Source organism: Ailuropoda melanoleuca, chromosome 6, assembly GCF_002007445.2.
Source record: "Ailuropoda melanoleuca isolate Jingjing chromosome 6, ASM200744v2, whole genome shotgun sequence".
NCBI classification, from domain to species: Eukaryota; Metazoa; Chordata; class Mammalia; order Carnivora; family Ursidae; genus Ailuropoda; species Ailuropoda melanoleuca.
This window is the reverse complement of record NC_048223.1, coordinates 82322910-82339034: the sequence shown is the minus strand read 5'-3', so window position 1 is coordinate 82339034 and position 16125 is coordinate 82322910. Positions and strand designations below refer to the sequence as shown.

Here is a 16125-nt window from a genome sequence, read left to right as displayed (position 1 = left end):
CTAGTTGGAGATACACTGGAGTAGGGTAATATCATCTCCTTTTAGCATGACCGCCGCAGTTGTTTTCTCGACTTTGTTTTTGAATGAATCTCTTCTGTATTATCTATACGAAGTTCAAATATTCATCCAAACCAATGATATGGCCCTCTATCTGAATATTTACTTGCTCATAAAGCCGCACCTGAATCCGAGAGCTATTTTGCAAGTATCTGAAGATGAGGTCGATGGGCCACACCATCACCTTCTGCACTTTATGGCCCTCGCCACGGTGTGTCTTGGCGAGAGCTGATGAAGAGTATACGCCCGTGTAGTTTTCTAAAGACTTATAGTGGGAAAGGTTTGTCTAACTATGATATAAAACACAAAAGTCATAAAAGGACATTAAATAGAAATAGCGGTAAATTGTACTCTATAAAAATTTTAAATTCTTTGTTAAAATTATCGTAAGCATGTTGAAAAGACAATCGTGAAACTGGGATAAATGTGTGCACTTCATATCATAGACAGAGGTGAACTTCCTTAATATGTAAAGAACGCCCACAATTCAATTAGAAAAAGCTTTACAACACAATAGAAAAAGGAGTAAATGATATGAACAGGTCACAGAAAAGGAAATACAAATAGTTCTGGGGTTTTTTTAAAGATTTTATTTTTTTGAGAGAGAGAGGGTGTGCGCAAGTTGGGGGAGAAGCAGAGGGAGAAGGACGAGCAGACTCTGCACTGAGATCGGAGCCTGATATGGGGCTCGATCTCAGAACCCTGAGATCAGGACCTGAGCCAAAATCAAGAGTCGGAGTTTCAACCAACTAAGCCACCTAGACACCAAAGTTCTGGATATTTTAAAAGATACTCAACCTTACTCATAATAAAAGAAATTCAAATTAAAATTATACTCAGAAAACAATTTCCCATCTATCATGTTGAGGAAAGTATCTAAGAGTTTTTTTTTTTAAAGATTTTATTTATTTATGTGACAGAGGGACAGACAGCGAGAGAGAACACAGCAGGGGAGAGGGAGAGGAAGAAGCAGGCTCCCAGCCGAGGAGCCCGATGTGGGACTCCATCCTGGAACGCCGGGATCACACCCTGAGCTGAAAGCAGACGCTTAACGACTGTACTACCCAGGCGCCCCCAGTATCTAAGAGTTTTATAACACACTGGTTGGAGGTTGTGTGTCAGCACTGCTGACGTGAGCGTACGCTGGAGTCGCCTCTGTAAGTCAATTTCACATTATCAGACAAAACTGCAAATGCATAGAGCCTCTGAACCAGAAATACAGACATATTCTGATGCAGGCACATAACGCATGGACAAGGATTTTCCCTACAGCATTATTTGTGATAGCATATAATAAAATCTATGCAGCTGTAAAAGAAAAAGAAGTTCTTTTATGTGCCAATATGGAAAGATCTCTAAAAAATTAGTGGAGATAAATAAAGCATACAATATGCTAATATTTGGAATGACACAGAATGAATGCATGTTTATTTGCCTATATATGAATAAAATAACTCTTGAAATGTATATAGGAGCATGCATTTTTATTCTACTTGTGTGTGTTTTTTCCTAAATTTACACATATTTACTTATCAAAGCAGCTAGCACTCTCTTACATGTTTAAATTTGTAAATACAAATCCATGTTTAACAGAAAATTGTATTGTTATGCGGATGAATTTTATTTTTCAAGCAAAGTTTTGTAGTTTATCAGCTTGAAAATAATTTCTAGGATCTTTAGGTAACTTAAAACCTCAGACTGAGACACCTGGATGGCTCAGTCTGTTAAAGCGTCTGCCTTCGGCTCAGGTCATGATCCCAGGACCCTCGGATCAAATCCCACATCAGGCTCCTTGCTCAGCGGGGAGTCTGCTTCCTGCCTCTGCCTGCTGCTCCCACGGCTTGTGCTCTCTCTCTTTCTGACAAATAAATAAATAAAACCTAAAAAGCAAAAAACCTTGGACTGATTGATTTGATTAGTGTGCATTCACTGGGGATGTAGATTATTTCTAAGCAAAATGGGAGATTGAGACTTGCATCCTAAGCATAATTTAAGTTTATATACTTTTGCTACAGACAGTCTGTATCTTTGGATCTCTTCACGAGCAGGTGCATTTTTGCTCCTTGGAGAAGCTGTACTATGGGGGATGCCCGTGGCAGCAGAAAATTGCGTTGTGTACTTGCGAATTCTGTTTGTTTGCTAAAATGCTAATGGTGGACAGTGGACCGGCAGGAATAGTCCGATCTCTGGTTTTCTCTGTGAAATAGAAGCTGCTTTGCTTAGAAGTTATTGGGGCGCCTGGGTGGCACAGCGGTTAAGCGTCTGCCTTCGGCTCAGGGAGTGGTCCCGGCGTTATGGGATCGAGCCCCACATCAGGCTCCTCTGCTATGAGCCTGCTTCTTCCTCTCCCACTCCCCCTGCTTGTGTTCCCTCTCTCGCTGGCTGTCTCTATCTCTGTCAAATAAATAAATAAAATCTTTAAAAAAAAAAAAAGAAGTTATAATCAATGAGCATGAATGACACTATGCTGAAGAACAGTAGTTTTAGAGAAACACAACTGTGTGTGCTTCTGTTTTCACCAGGGAAAGAGCAGTTTTTCCTAAAGCGGCAGTATTCACGTTGGTTTGGGGGGGTTGTTTGTTTGTTTTTGGTTTGCTTGTTTGATGAAACTCCCTTATATTCTTCAAGCATATTGAGGACACCAAGCAGCTTTTTTTGTGGGTTGTAACTAGTGATATTTACTGTCTTGGAAATTGAAACTGAAAAAAATGTTAATGCTTATTTAGTAATTCATTTGAAAATAGCAAAAATGAACGCATTGCCGGTTAATGGCATCTCAGCAGCGTTACAAAATTAGTTCTGACCTCATGGGTCCTCTCAGATCAATCCTAAAGAGTCAGTTTGTTGTAAAATAGGCAAGAGTATTAATGAAAGTCTTACAATGAATTTTGTTTGCCTTGGTTTATAACACTTGAGTCTGAGACACTAGGAAATGTGTTTAAAATATCAGAAAAATTTGCTTAGCCCTGTTTTCTTGGTTTCCTGTTTTATTGTTACCCATAATATGAAGGGTTTTTCTTTTTCCCATGTGACTGCTTAGAGAGCAAAGACTCCCAGTTTTACCAGAATACGTTTTACGTTGATTTTATTATGTCTTTAATTATTTAAGAAAACCAGGTTTCTTGATTAGGAGAGAGTTCAAGTGCTGTACAGTCTGTCGTTTTCTTCAGTGTCACTTTCAGTAGATAGACAAGCAGTATTTCTCAGGCACCCGTGATCCTACCTTAAGTGTTCAAATCTCCTGACAACTTTCGGTTCTTGCCTTCCTCAAATCAACCCTAAACGTAAAACAAAGTAAAATTGTAAGGCTATCTGAGATCTCCCAGAAAGCCCAAGGAGAATCACGAGAGATTTGTTCTTCACCTTATAAAAAGAAAGGTGCCAGAAATAATTAGACCCATTTGATGTACTATCGATGAGTTGCATGGGAAGAGATGAAATTGTTTTTGATCAAAAGAGGAGGAAACCATAGGAAATTTTCTTTCATTGGAAAACTATGCATTGCCTGTAAGACCCCCTTCCTCATTTTGGTTTTGATTCCATGGGAGCTGTTTTGTAATTCTGTAAAATGGAGCTAACTGGTAGCAATGAAAAATAATTTTTGTCCCTAGACATTCACATTCTGTCCTGGCGATTAGAAGTTCCCACTCTGGAAGAAGCTGGTTTTGCTTCCATTCAATCCCTTCCCACCCAACAGCCCCAGCGGGGGCTGGGTCAAGCGTCCCAGCCCTGCAAGGCTAGCATCAAACACGTTTAAGTCTAGACATCAGCATGCATGTGGGCGGGAGCCAGAGTAGAGGTGACAAAGGTCAATACCAATTTTCATGCTCTTTCCATTACTGCCCACAGTCTTTCTCAACTAGGATTAAGAGAAAGAATTCAACTCCAATGCCTGGGGTGTTTTTGTTTGTTTGTTTGAAGATTTTATTGATTTGTCAGAGAGAGAGAGAAAGAGCACAAGCAGGGGGAGCAGCAGGCAGAGGGAGAAGGAGGCTCCCTGCTGAGCAAAGAGCCCAATGTGGGGCTCAATCCCAGGACCCTGGGATCATGACCTGAGCCGAAGGCAGGCACTTAGTGGATTGAGCCACCCAGGCGTCCCTTTAATGCCTGAAGTTTAGAGATTGCTCTTATTCTGTTCGGTTAATGGGGAGTTGCTCCAGCAGCTGAGCTGAAATGAAGACAACGTGGAGATTTTTTAAACTTTTTTTTAAGCTTTTTTTAATTTTTAATTTTTTTATTTTTATTTTTTTTGAGAGAGAGAGAGAGCTCGAGCGGGAGGGACAGAAGAATCTCAAGCAGATTCTCTGCTTGGTGTGAAGCCCGATGCAAGGCTCCATCTCACATGACCTGAGCCAAAACCAAGAGTTCGCTTCTGCCGCTCAACTGACTGCCCCACCCAGGGGCCCCTCACACTTTGCTGAAGTATACAATATGTTCCTTTTAAGACTGGAACACACCCGTGTGATCAGCGCCCAGATCGCACTGCAGAACACTAGGGGGCCCTGAGGAGCCCCTCATTTCTTTGCAGTCCACCTGCCAACAGTGGGACACAAGAAGGGACTCAACACTGACTTCTCGCAGCATGGGTTAATTTTGCTTGAATCTCTTGTAAGATTCATCCATGTTGTTGCATGCAGGGGTAGATCTGTCCATGATGTGATCAGCTGTCGATGGGGATTTGGGTAGTTTCTGCGTCGGGACTGTGGTGGCAGTGCAGATCTCCATTCCCGTCCATGTCTTTTCGTGACCACATGCTACCGTTTGGTATACACCTGGGAGTGGAAGTGTAGATCGTATTTATTTCTGCATCTATCAATCTGCCTCTGCATACAGAGCCATGGGTTCACGCTGATATTTCCAATTCTGATCGAGCACAACAGGGCTCATTTTGCCCTTCCCCCTTATTTGCAATTTCTTTCTTTGACAGTGAGGAACCTAGCTCCCATTAAATACATTTACTTATTTGCTCAATCCTAGAATACCCATAAAATAGCTTCAGAACTGCTAGCCCATATTCCTTAGTTCTATCAGCTGAGAGGGCCTAGAAGCAATGATACCCTGGCAGCAGTGAGCACACCCAGCACCCAGATCTTTGTTTGTTTGTTTTTAAGATTTTATTTATTTATTTGACAGAGATAGAGGCAGCCAGCGAGAGAGAGGGAACACAAGCAAGGGGAGTGGGAGAGGATGAAGCAGGCTCCTAGCAGAGGAGCCTGATGTGGGGCTCAATCCCATAACGCCGGGATCACACCCTGAGCAGAAGGCAGACGCTTAACCACTGTACCACCCAGGCGCCCCCCCAGATCTTTGTTTCTAAATACCATTCTCCAAGACGAGGAATCCGGGTTCCTTGGAGAAGCAACTGAGCCCAGGATGGGAGCAATGGGAGGATGAGATGAGCCCAAAACATCTTGTGGTTGTCAGGAAGTAAGGAAGTGCTCAGAATAGAATGGGAGTATTTCAGAAGGATACAGGATGGGAGTATTTCAGAAGGATACAGGAGCCAACTTGAAGATGCTCCTAGTGGCCATATCTGGGACAATTTGAGCAACAAAACAAATGATGTTAGTAATGGATTATAACCTGTAGAATAAAATAAATATCCACGAGTCCATACTGAAATAATTGGATAAATACATAAATGGGAGAGAAGGGACAGTTCTTCTGTCAATTATTAATTGAATCTCAATTAATAAATGCAGAAGAAGGAATTATGGAGACAGAAAATCACCTTTGGAAAGCCAAGAGTAATAAAATTACAGATACGAATCAGCAATGAATGCTAAAACTAGTAGGTTGAAAGTATAATGATAAATAGGGGAACTGTATAGTCTCAGAGTACCCCCCGTAGGATACTTGTTAATTATAAAAGGAAATACAAGAATTTTTGAGTGGAGAAAGAAACCTGGCAGACATCACCTTTACCTCATCATCCTTCCAAGTTATCATTACTAGTAAAGAGACATGGAAATAGCACATGTGCTTCCTGACCCGAAGAACTGGGAAGGACATGCCATCGCTTCCGTGGGACTCTCACCAAAAACGCATAACCAACCTCATCATGAGAAAACATCAGACAGACTCAGGGTGAAAAACATTCTAACACAATTGGCCAATGCTCTTCAAAAATGTGAAGGTTATGAAGGAAAAAATAACTGACCTGGACTCTTCAGATAAACCCTCAAAGTTCTGAGACACACACACAAAAAGAGCAGCTGTTCTAGATTAAAGGAGCCCAGAGACGTGACAAGTGAATGCACTGTGGGGCCTCGGATGGCATCCTGGACCAGAACGAGAACAGTAGGGGCACAACTGGCAACATCTGAATAAACTCTGTAAATCCTTTCATTCTATTACATGTCAATTTCCTGGCTTTGCTCATTCTTCTGTAGTCATTCAAGGTGTTAGTATTTGGGGAAGTTGGTAAAGCCTCTATGGGAACTTGCTGTATTATTTTTCTGTCTAAAAGTTTTTCAAAAGAAAAAGACTTTTAAAAGAAAAAGGGGATTGGGTATGATTATCTCATGCTTCGGCCAAAAATCCTTCCAGCAGCTCTGCCCAGAGCATACAGGCAGAATCTCCCAAGGGTGACATTCAAGGTCCTCCATACCCAGGCCAAATTTCCCCCGCTGATCTCGAAGGCAGGTGGTACTCGCTGCTTAGAAAAGTCCTCATATTTAAAGATCACCTTCATGGACCCGGGACTCTGAACCTTCCTCTGGAAGCAGCATTTGCCGCTGGCTCTTAATTGGTCAGCAGTTGACTTTCCTGACTCCCTGGAAACCTTGAACTCCCTCCGAGGGCCCCCGCAAGCAAGCCTGTCAGGCAGTGCTCACACCCTTTCTATCCTCAGGAAACTCACAACCTGCAAAGAAGGCAAGGAAACAGCGGTGCCAGGCTCGGGAGCGCTCAGGAAAGCAGGGGAGAGGCAGGCAGGGGAATTCACAGTTTCTGCTGGGAGGGGATGTTACTGTTACCCCCCTCTTTGCTGGTGAGAAAATTGAAGTTTAGAGGATGGAGGTCATCTTCCTAAGGCTCCGCGGCCAGTGAGGACAGAGTCAAGGTTTAAACCCACTTCCTCCCCTCCCCTACTGACGGATTCTAACTGAAATGCTTCAAATCGTCAGCCAAGTAGGGTCCGAAACAGTTTACATTTTACCCCAGCTCCAGCCTCGAGCAGCAAAATAAGATCTTCCTAGAAAGCAGCGGGGCGCCTGGCTGGCTGGGTCGGAGCGTGTGACTCTTGATCTCAGGGTTGTGGGTTCAGGCCCCACGTGGGGGTGTAGAGATGACTTAAATAAATAAATAAATATTTAACTTAAAACAAAGAAAAAAAAAGAAAGCACTGCAGACAAAATTCTTAAATCGCTGGGGGAAATGCCAGCTGACTCTCCACCCACCGAGTCGTGGAGAATACTGGAATCCTGCATCATGAACACATTCTTGGGAAATATCAATGCCTTTTATGATGACATGAATGGATATGGAGCAATGTGAATCTGCAGAAATATCTCGAAGTTGAGCAGGCGGGAGACCTTGCCAGACGCCATTAGGCTTCTGAAAAGCCTGATTCGTGGCTTTAGAGAACACAGGCTGGCAAGGTGCTCTTGCCAAGCTCTGGAATGACCGCAGAACCCACCTCCTACAGTAGCAGCAGAAAGTGACTGAGAAATGGAGCTCATGGTGCTTCCAACTCTTCTTGACACAGTGGGAACCAGTGAGCGTCTGCTCTCGGGGCTGTGATTACTGATATCATCCTTGTTAACATTAAACTTCTCCCCTCCCCCACTTCTTGTCTCCCTATACTCAGCAGACTTTCCCATCTCCTTACATCTTCTCCTATCTGGGAAGATTCAGGACTTCATGCAAGAAAAGGAGTAAAATTAAAAACAAAAGGTTCTTTGGGGCACCTGGGTGGCACAGTCGTTAAGCGTCTGCCTTCAGCTCAGGACGTGATCCCGGCGTTCTGGGATCGAGCCCCACATCAGGCTCCTCTGCTGGGAGCCTGCTTCTTCCTCTCCCACTCCCCCTGCTTGTGTTCCCTCTCTCGCTGGCTGTCTCTCTGTCAAATAAATTAAAAAAAAAAAAAAAGTTCTTAAATTTCAGTTTGTCAATTCCCACCCCCTTGCCCCCCACCATTTTCCACCGGGCAACGGAGACATCCAAGTCCATACCCCACCGGTTGCCTTCCTCCACCACAGCTTCCGGAGGGCTGGGCTAATAGCCCCCTCGGTCTATGTGGAGAGGAGGTGGCCTGGCCCACCCAGCCCTGAGGGCTTTCCATCTTGCCTGTGCTGAGACGGGAAGACAAGAGGGCTTTGTGTGGCCCAGCTCTGACACTTCGAGGCACTGAGGCCCTCTCTGTTGGGCTGAGAGATGGCCAGCCCCCATTTCCTGTCTCCCTTGGCCCTTTGCCTTAGGTGCGGGCTGGGAGAGCAAGCCTCTGCCTGGCTCCCCTCCCTTTGTCCCCCCCACCCCCCACCATAGGAGGCCCACGCGTTCTGCAGCGTGGCCTGTGGAGGCGTGGACGCCCTTGGAGCATTTCTACATGGGATCTGTGCGACCTTGGGCCACGTCTTAACTTCTCTGAGCCTCACATTGTGGATCTTGGCATCATTTACGAAGGCTGCTATGGGTGTTTCCCCCCAGACTGCCAAGAACTCGCCACTCTGAGCCCCCAAATACCCCATTTGCCCTTTACTCACACCCCCTCCCCCCAGACTTCCTAACTACCTACTTGCTGGCCTGGGGCCTGAGAGTCAAGAGGCCTGATATGACTTAAAAGCATGGATTTTAGAATCACATCTACCTGGCTTCCCACCTGGGGTTGGCCCCGCTCTGAACTTGACCAAGCATATCTCACTGGAAAAATGGAGATAAGCATACCCACTGGATAGGTTTATTGGCACAGGGATTAAATGAGAAAACCCATGGATAGCCTTGGCCCAAGACCAGGTTCCAAGAAGGTCAGCAAGTAACAGTGTAACAAGACACAGTGACACTAACTGTCACTCGCCCAGTGGGTCACCGACTTGCTTAAGACATAGGGTTGATGTATTGCCCTAGTTTCTGGCACGGATGACAGAATTTTTAATTTTGTTGGTCATTTCTAGAGAATGTTGGAAGGAGTATATTAACAAACTGCTTAATATCATCTGGCCAGGAAGTTTTCCTGTGTATGTTTAGACCGATTTCTGTTGGTACGTGGAACTCAGTTGATTTCCAAACCCTCATCTCAGTTCAGCCAGTTCATGTAGTAACTCAGGTTGTTCTGCTCCTGCTGGGTTTTCTAAGAAAGCAATGGACCCTTCTATCAGCAACACTTTGTCTCCTTCAGAATGCCTCTTTGTTTGTGCTTCATTGCATAGACCGTGCATAACTAACAGTGACTACAGTTGTGTCTTTTTTTTTTAACTGGGCGTGGAGCCCAATGTGGGGCTTGAAACTCATGACCCTGAGATCAAGACCTGAAATGAGACCAAGAGTCAGACGCTTGACTGAGCCACCCAGGCACCCCTAGGATTTCATCTTTACCTTATTCCTAGCCTACCAGGGAATGCCTCTCTCCTCTCTCCCTTGTGTATGTGTGAACTGTGCATTTGAGGCAAACGCGGTTCCTTTGTTAAGGGAATGTCCCTTTACTTCCTTTCTGTCTACCTCTCGGGTTCGTTGTGTTTTAGTCTGGGATGGCTGTTTAATTTCATCAAACAACAATTTCAGTACTTATTGAAATGATAAGGTTCTCTTATTTGTGTTTCTTTGACCTTATGACAGACACGATGGCTAGAGATTTTTCTAGAACTCCACTTGGGAATGAATGGCTTTTTTATTTTATGGTCTGATTATGCAAGAAGGAGTGTTAGGATATTTAGATGCCCATTTGGGAAAAAATTTTAAGTTTGAATCTTTCTTTGCAACCACATAAAAATTCTAGATGGAACAGAAATCATACCTTAAAAAATGCTTTATGCTAGTTGGAGAAAGTATTGGAAAATATTTTTATAGTCTTGATGTGAGGAATCATAAACAAGTTGTAAACCCTAGAAGCCATAAAAGCGCAGACCGAGAGACTTGGTCACCTAAATATCTAAAACTTCTGGATGATGAAAGACACTGCAAAGAAAGTTAAAGACAGTGGAAGAATGTATGTTGCCAACATATATCACAGGCACTGGATTAATAATCAGAATATGTAAAATGAGGGGAAATAGAAAAAAGTATTTGACTAGGCAATTAAAGATCAACTTCAATCATAATATGTAGCATGTACATGAAAGCAACGAGATCGTATTTTTCATCATCAAATTATCAACATTTTAAAGAAATAAATATCGGGCGTTGGAGAATGTGCCTGGCTGCTAGATCTGGGACTTCATGTCAATGGCGCCCCCTGCAGCATGGCTCCAACATTAACTAGGAGGGAACTGGGTGCCCCATGGAGCGGAACTCAGTGCGTGCCTCCTCCTCCGAGCTTAATTAAGAGTTTTGCAATAAATGGTGCTGGGAAAATTGGACAGCTACATGCAAAAGAATGAAACTTGACCACTCTCTCACACCATACACAAAAATAAACTCCAAATGGATGAAAGACCTCAATGTGAGACAGGAATCCATCAAAATTCTAGAGGAGAACATAGGCAACAACTTCTATGACATCGGCCAGAGCAACCTTTTTCACGACACATCTCCAAAGGCAAGAGAAATAAAAGATAAAATGAACTTATGGGACTTTATCAGGATAAAGAGCTTCTGCACAGCCAAGGAAACAGTCAAAAAAACTAAGAGACAGCCCACGGAATGGGAGAATATATTTGCAAAGGACACCACAGATAAAGGACTGGTATCCAAGATCTACAAAGAACTTCTCAAACTCAATACACGAGAAACAAATAAACAAATCATAAAATGGGCAGAAGATATGAACAGACACTTTTCCAATGAAGACATACAAATGGCTAACAGACACATGAAAAAATGTTCAAAATCATTAGCCATCAGGGAAATTCAAATCAAAACCACACTGAGATACCACCTTACGCCAGTTAGAATGGCAAAGATAGACAAGGCAAGAAACAACAATTGTTGGAGAGGATGTGGAGAAAGGGGATCCCTCCTACATTGTTGGTGGGAATGCAAGTTGGTACAGCCACTCTGGAAAACAGTGTGGAGGTCCCTTAAAAAGTTAAAAATTGAACTACCCTATGACCCAGCCATTGCACTACTGGGTGTTTACCCCAAAGATACAGACGTAGTAAAGAGAAGGGCCATATGCACCCCAATGTTCATAGCTGCATTGTCCACAATAGCCAAATCATGGAAGGAGCCGAGATGCCCTTCAACAGATGACTGGATTAAGAAGCTGTGGTCCATATATACAATGGAATATTACTCAGCTATCAGAAAGAACGAATTCTCAACATTTGCTGCAACATGGACGGCACTGGAGGAGATAATGCTAAGTGAAATAAGTCAAGCAGAGAAAGACAATTATCATATGATTTCTCTCATCTATGGAACATAAGAACTAGGAGGATCGGTAGGGGAAGAAAGGGATAAAGAAAAGGGGGGTAATCAGAAGGGGGAATGAAACATGAGAGACTATGGACTATGAGAAACAAACTGAAGACTTCAGAGGGGAGGGGGTGGGGGAATGGGATAGACTGGTGATGGGTAGTAAGGAGGGCACGTATTGCATGGTGCACTGGGTGTTGTGTGCAACTAATGAGGCGTCAGACTTTGCATCGGAATCTGGGGATGTACTGTATGGTGATTGACATAATATAATAAAATAAAATTAAAAAAATAGTACTTACCTTATACTGTGANACTTTGCATCGGAATCTGGGGATGTACTGTATGGTGATTGACATAATATAATAAAATAAAATTAAAAAAAAATAGTACTTACCTTATACTGTGAAAAAAAAAAAAGAGTTTTGGCATATCCAGCAAAATGTCCAAGTCCCTCTGACTCAGTGATTCTTTTTCCAGGAATCCAGCCTTTCAGAAACACATGGATGTGTAATGTGTACCCAAAGATACATGCAAAAGGATGTTCACTGAAGCCCGCTTTCTACTGGGGGCGGAGGGGAGGGGAAGGAAACAAACCATCAATAGAGGACTGCCTGTACAGATAATGGTGCAGCCACTCATGAGATATCTTGCAACTCTTCAAAGGAATGAGGTGGATTTATGTGTACTAACAGAATGATCTTCAAGATTTAATGTCATTACTAAGACGAACATAAAGGTGAAAAAGAATCCCCAAAATAGCTATTATTCAATCCCAAGTATATAAGTTTGTGGGTGAAAATGCATAGACAAGGAACTGAAAGATTTCGCTGCGCTGAGGGAACTGGACTGGACTGGCTGGCCCCGGAATGGCGGGGGTTGGATGCCTTCATGACTCTACCACCACAAGGAAGCACAGCATCTGTGTTGTTTTCTTTGCAAATCAAAAATATTAAGCAGCCCACTTGCTCTGAGCTGCAAGAATCCCTGTGGGTCCAGCTGTTCTTTGACAACACTGGGTAAACTACTGAGGAATGTCCTACTGAGTGCGAGAAACTGTTGCCATTCTGAACAAAGTTTTTGTGAGCCAGCTCCTCTGGGCATCCTCATCCCCAGGAGAGCTTTAGATCCAAGATCTGCTGTCTGGGGGCTCCTGGGTGGCTCAGTCGTTAAGCGTCTGCCTTCGGCTCAGGTCATGATCTCAGGGTCCTGGGATCGAGCCCCTCATCGGGTTCCCTGCTCAGCAGGAAGCCTGCTTGTCCCGCTCTCATTCCCCCTGCTGGTGTTCCCTCTCTCGCTGTGTCCGATAAATAAATAAAATCATAAAAAAAAAAAAGATGTGCTGTCTCAGCACAGGAATCTCTGTGCTTGTGGCTATTATCTGGGGGAGGAGGTGACGAGTGAGGGTCCCTGGGTAGGGTGATGGCTGCAGGGGACAGCTGCACCGCCGCGGGTGGGAACCGAGAAGGTGGCGAGGCGCCCTGCATCCGCAAGGGTTCTCGGGAACCCCAGTGGGGACGCCCGGTGGATAAGGGTCTGCACTAATGGCCTAGTGCGACCAGGCCAGCCACTCAGAGCTCTGCAGTGCAGACCGTACGGCTGCAGCTTTCGCTTTTTGTTTTCACTAAAAGTTAACTTTTTTGTTTTTGTTTTTGTTTTTTGCACTTTTTGGGTGTGTGAGTATTCGATTATTACGTTCTAAACTGGAGGGGAGATGGAGATTTGAAGTTCCCTGGAAAACTCACCCATCTCTTCCTCAGGGTTTGCTTAGCTGGAGAAGGAACACTCAGCTCTCAGGGACAATGTGTGAGTCTCGCGTAGGTAAGGGCGGGCCTGCAGAGGCGGGAGAACTGGATTCAAATCCTGACTCCGCATTTGCCAGCTACGTGATTATGGGCAAGGTTCTTAACATCTCTGAGCCTCAACGTCCTGATCTGCAGAAGGGACGGAAGGATGCGCCCCTCATGGAGTTGCGGTGAAGATCAGAGAGGCTGTCTATGTAGAAGTAAATCCATCAGAGCTGAGCTGCGGTTTATCAATCTGACGGTGGTGCCTGGACCATGAACTGGAGGCAGACATAGGCGATGTTGAGAATTACTACTCTCCTTCCTCCTCCAGGCTTTATCTAACACTGCCTAGTACAGACCTTAAGTATTTGCTGAACACTGTGATTCTGATTTTTTTAAAGTTTTTTAAAAAAATTTACTTATTTGACAGAAAGAGAGAGAGCACGTGCACAAGCAGGGGGAGCTGCAGGCAAAGGGAGAGGGAGAAGCAGGCTCTCCTCCGGGATCATGACCTGAGCCCAAGGCAGAGATGCTTAACCGACTGAGCCACCCAGGTGCCCTGTGACTCTGATTTTGATTCAATTAGGGCTCTGGCTCTTTCCTTGCTTCAAGCGGTTTTACAAGTCTGTAAGTGGCAGAGAGCGATGCAAAGTAATTCTTGTCTACAGATATGCAAATGATTCTTGGTACAGGTTCGGTTACTTCTCCCTCTCTGTGTGGAGGAAGCCGGGCGTCACCTCCGCTTGCACGTTCTTGCCAGTGTTCCAGATGTGTGTCTGTTCTTTCGACTGGTTGTCACCTCTTCTGGTTCCCTCATAAATAGCCAGCTACAGAAAATCTTCAGCACATGCACATCTTATATCTGAATGAAAGTCACGATTTTACTTCTTTTTTTTTTTTTTTGAAAAAGTATCTTTTAACACTGCTAGGGGCCCGTTAGCAGAACCCGAAGTTTCTATAAAAGGCAGACACCACCTCTGCGTCCCTCTCTCAGAGCCAGACTGTCCGATGGAATTAATGACTTATGCTTCTGTGGACGGAGAAAAGCTTGCGCTCGGAGCGCAGGTCCGGGGCCGGAGCTGCAGTGTGTTGGGCTGTAAAATGGGCTCCTGGACCCCTGGGCGGGGAGAGCAGCGGCCGGGAGCCCAGCGCTTGCGTCTTCCCATTCTCCCGGCTGGGGAGGCGCCCAGGCTGGCACGCAGGCCCCTCCGCCCCCGGGGTCTCCGGAGGGGGCGGATCGCGCGAGCCGGAGAGCCCGGAGCCGCCCAGGAATTTGGCTCAGGCGGCGAGCATTTCCTGCGGGCGGGCCGGCGCGGGCCCGGGGGACGCGGCGGCGGGCAGACACTGCGCTGCGCTCCGCCAGCCGGCAGCATGCGGCCCCTGCTCTGCGCGCTGGCCGGGCTCGCCCTGCTCCGCGCCGCCGGTGAGTGGGGCCGGGCCGGGCGGGCCGGGGGTGGAACCGAGCCGGAGGGAGAGCAGAGAGCTGGAGAAGAGGGGAGGGCACGGGCGGGGGTGGGGGGGTATTGAAAAGAGACGTGAGAGCGACCGAAAGGTAGAGAGAGTGGAGAGACGCGACGCCCCGAGGAGAGAGAGGAGACAAGGATCGCAGGGAGGGAGGTCAAGTCTGCAGGGTGGGCACACTTCCTCCCAGCCCCCCAGCTCCGCCCCCCCAGGCCAGCTGCCTCCGGAGGGCCTGCAGAGGCGCCCATGCCTGGGGTTACGGGCGCTGCCCTGGAAGCTGGGTTCCGGCAGGCGATGACCCAGGCCTGGCCCAGCACAGCCAGTGGGGCGGGCAGGCGACCCCAGTAGAAAGGCCAGGGCTTCACCTGCCGTCTGGCCCGTCGGGGGTGGGGGGCGCTCGGCATTCTGGATGAGGAGGCCAGTCTCCTGCTTCCAGAGATCTTCCCTGGGGGCCTGAGCTGCTTTGGGTGAGGGTGGTGGGTGGGGGGCTTGGGGTGCAGGAGGGAGAGGCCCTCTGGTGCTCCACCCGCTGGGGTCCTTGCCTCGCACTGTCCCCTCTCCTCTCCCCTGACAGCAGCCTTAGTGCTGCCCCTTCTCAGGCGAGGCTCAGATGGGGTGGCTGCAGAGAGACTTCTGTACACACAGAGGCTTACTCCACCGCCCCAAGACTCAGCACGTCGCTTGGTACCTCACAGTTTACAGGGCACACTCCCATTTACCCAGTGTCTCCTGCAGTCCTCGGCCGGTGGGAGCTGGTGCTCATCCCAGCAGTGCAGGTGAGGGGAAGGCTCACCAGGCATCCAGGCCTCCTACCCCCTCAGGGGGGCCCTTGCCCCCACCAGGCTGCGCATCCATCAGCCCAGAGCCAGAGGATGTGAACCATACAGGCGGAGTGCCCTGCGCTGGGCTGGAAGCCTCCCGCCTGGGGCCTTTTAGGGCACAGCCCATGGTGGGAATGAGCGCCCAGGGGCAGGGTGCAGGCCCGTGCTGATCCTGGGCAGCCCCTGGCTGAGTGTCTTGGGGGAGTTATCTTTCTTTTCTGGAAGTTGGGGAAAGTAATACCCACCCTGCAGAGCTGGCTGCAGGAATTGAATGAAACAAGTCCCCAGCACAGAATTCAGCACATGTCGTCTCCCCTTCTCATCCCTTCAGCTTCACTGATCTCTCTGAGCCTCAGTTTCCCCACCTGTTAATTACAGAGGACTAACAACGGCCTCCTCAGAAGCTGAGTGAAGAGTGGCTGGGGCTGTGCTCAGCATAGAGCCCACAGTGCAGGGCCTTCTTCCCCCCCACTCTTCCTCCCCCCCCC

General features: G+C 46.6%; 1 protein-coding gene and 1 pseudogene across 1 annotated transcript in view; one reads left to right on the top strand and one right to left on the bottom strand.

The window, feature by feature from the left end:
- Positions 1-6751, bottom strand: LOC117802807 (annotated as a pseudogene).
- Positions 6752-14649: 7898 nt separating this feature from the next.
- PLAC9 (placenta associated 9) overlaps positions 14650-16125 on the top strand; it is a 13593-nt gene continuing 12117 nt past the window's right edge. The window contains exon 1 of the mRNA XM_034662778.1: positions 14650-14778. Within this exon, the coding sequence (XP_034518669.1) occupies positions 14727-14778 (52 nt within the window). The 5' untranslated portion in view covers positions 14650-14726. The remainder of the gene's footprint in view (positions 14779-16125) is intronic.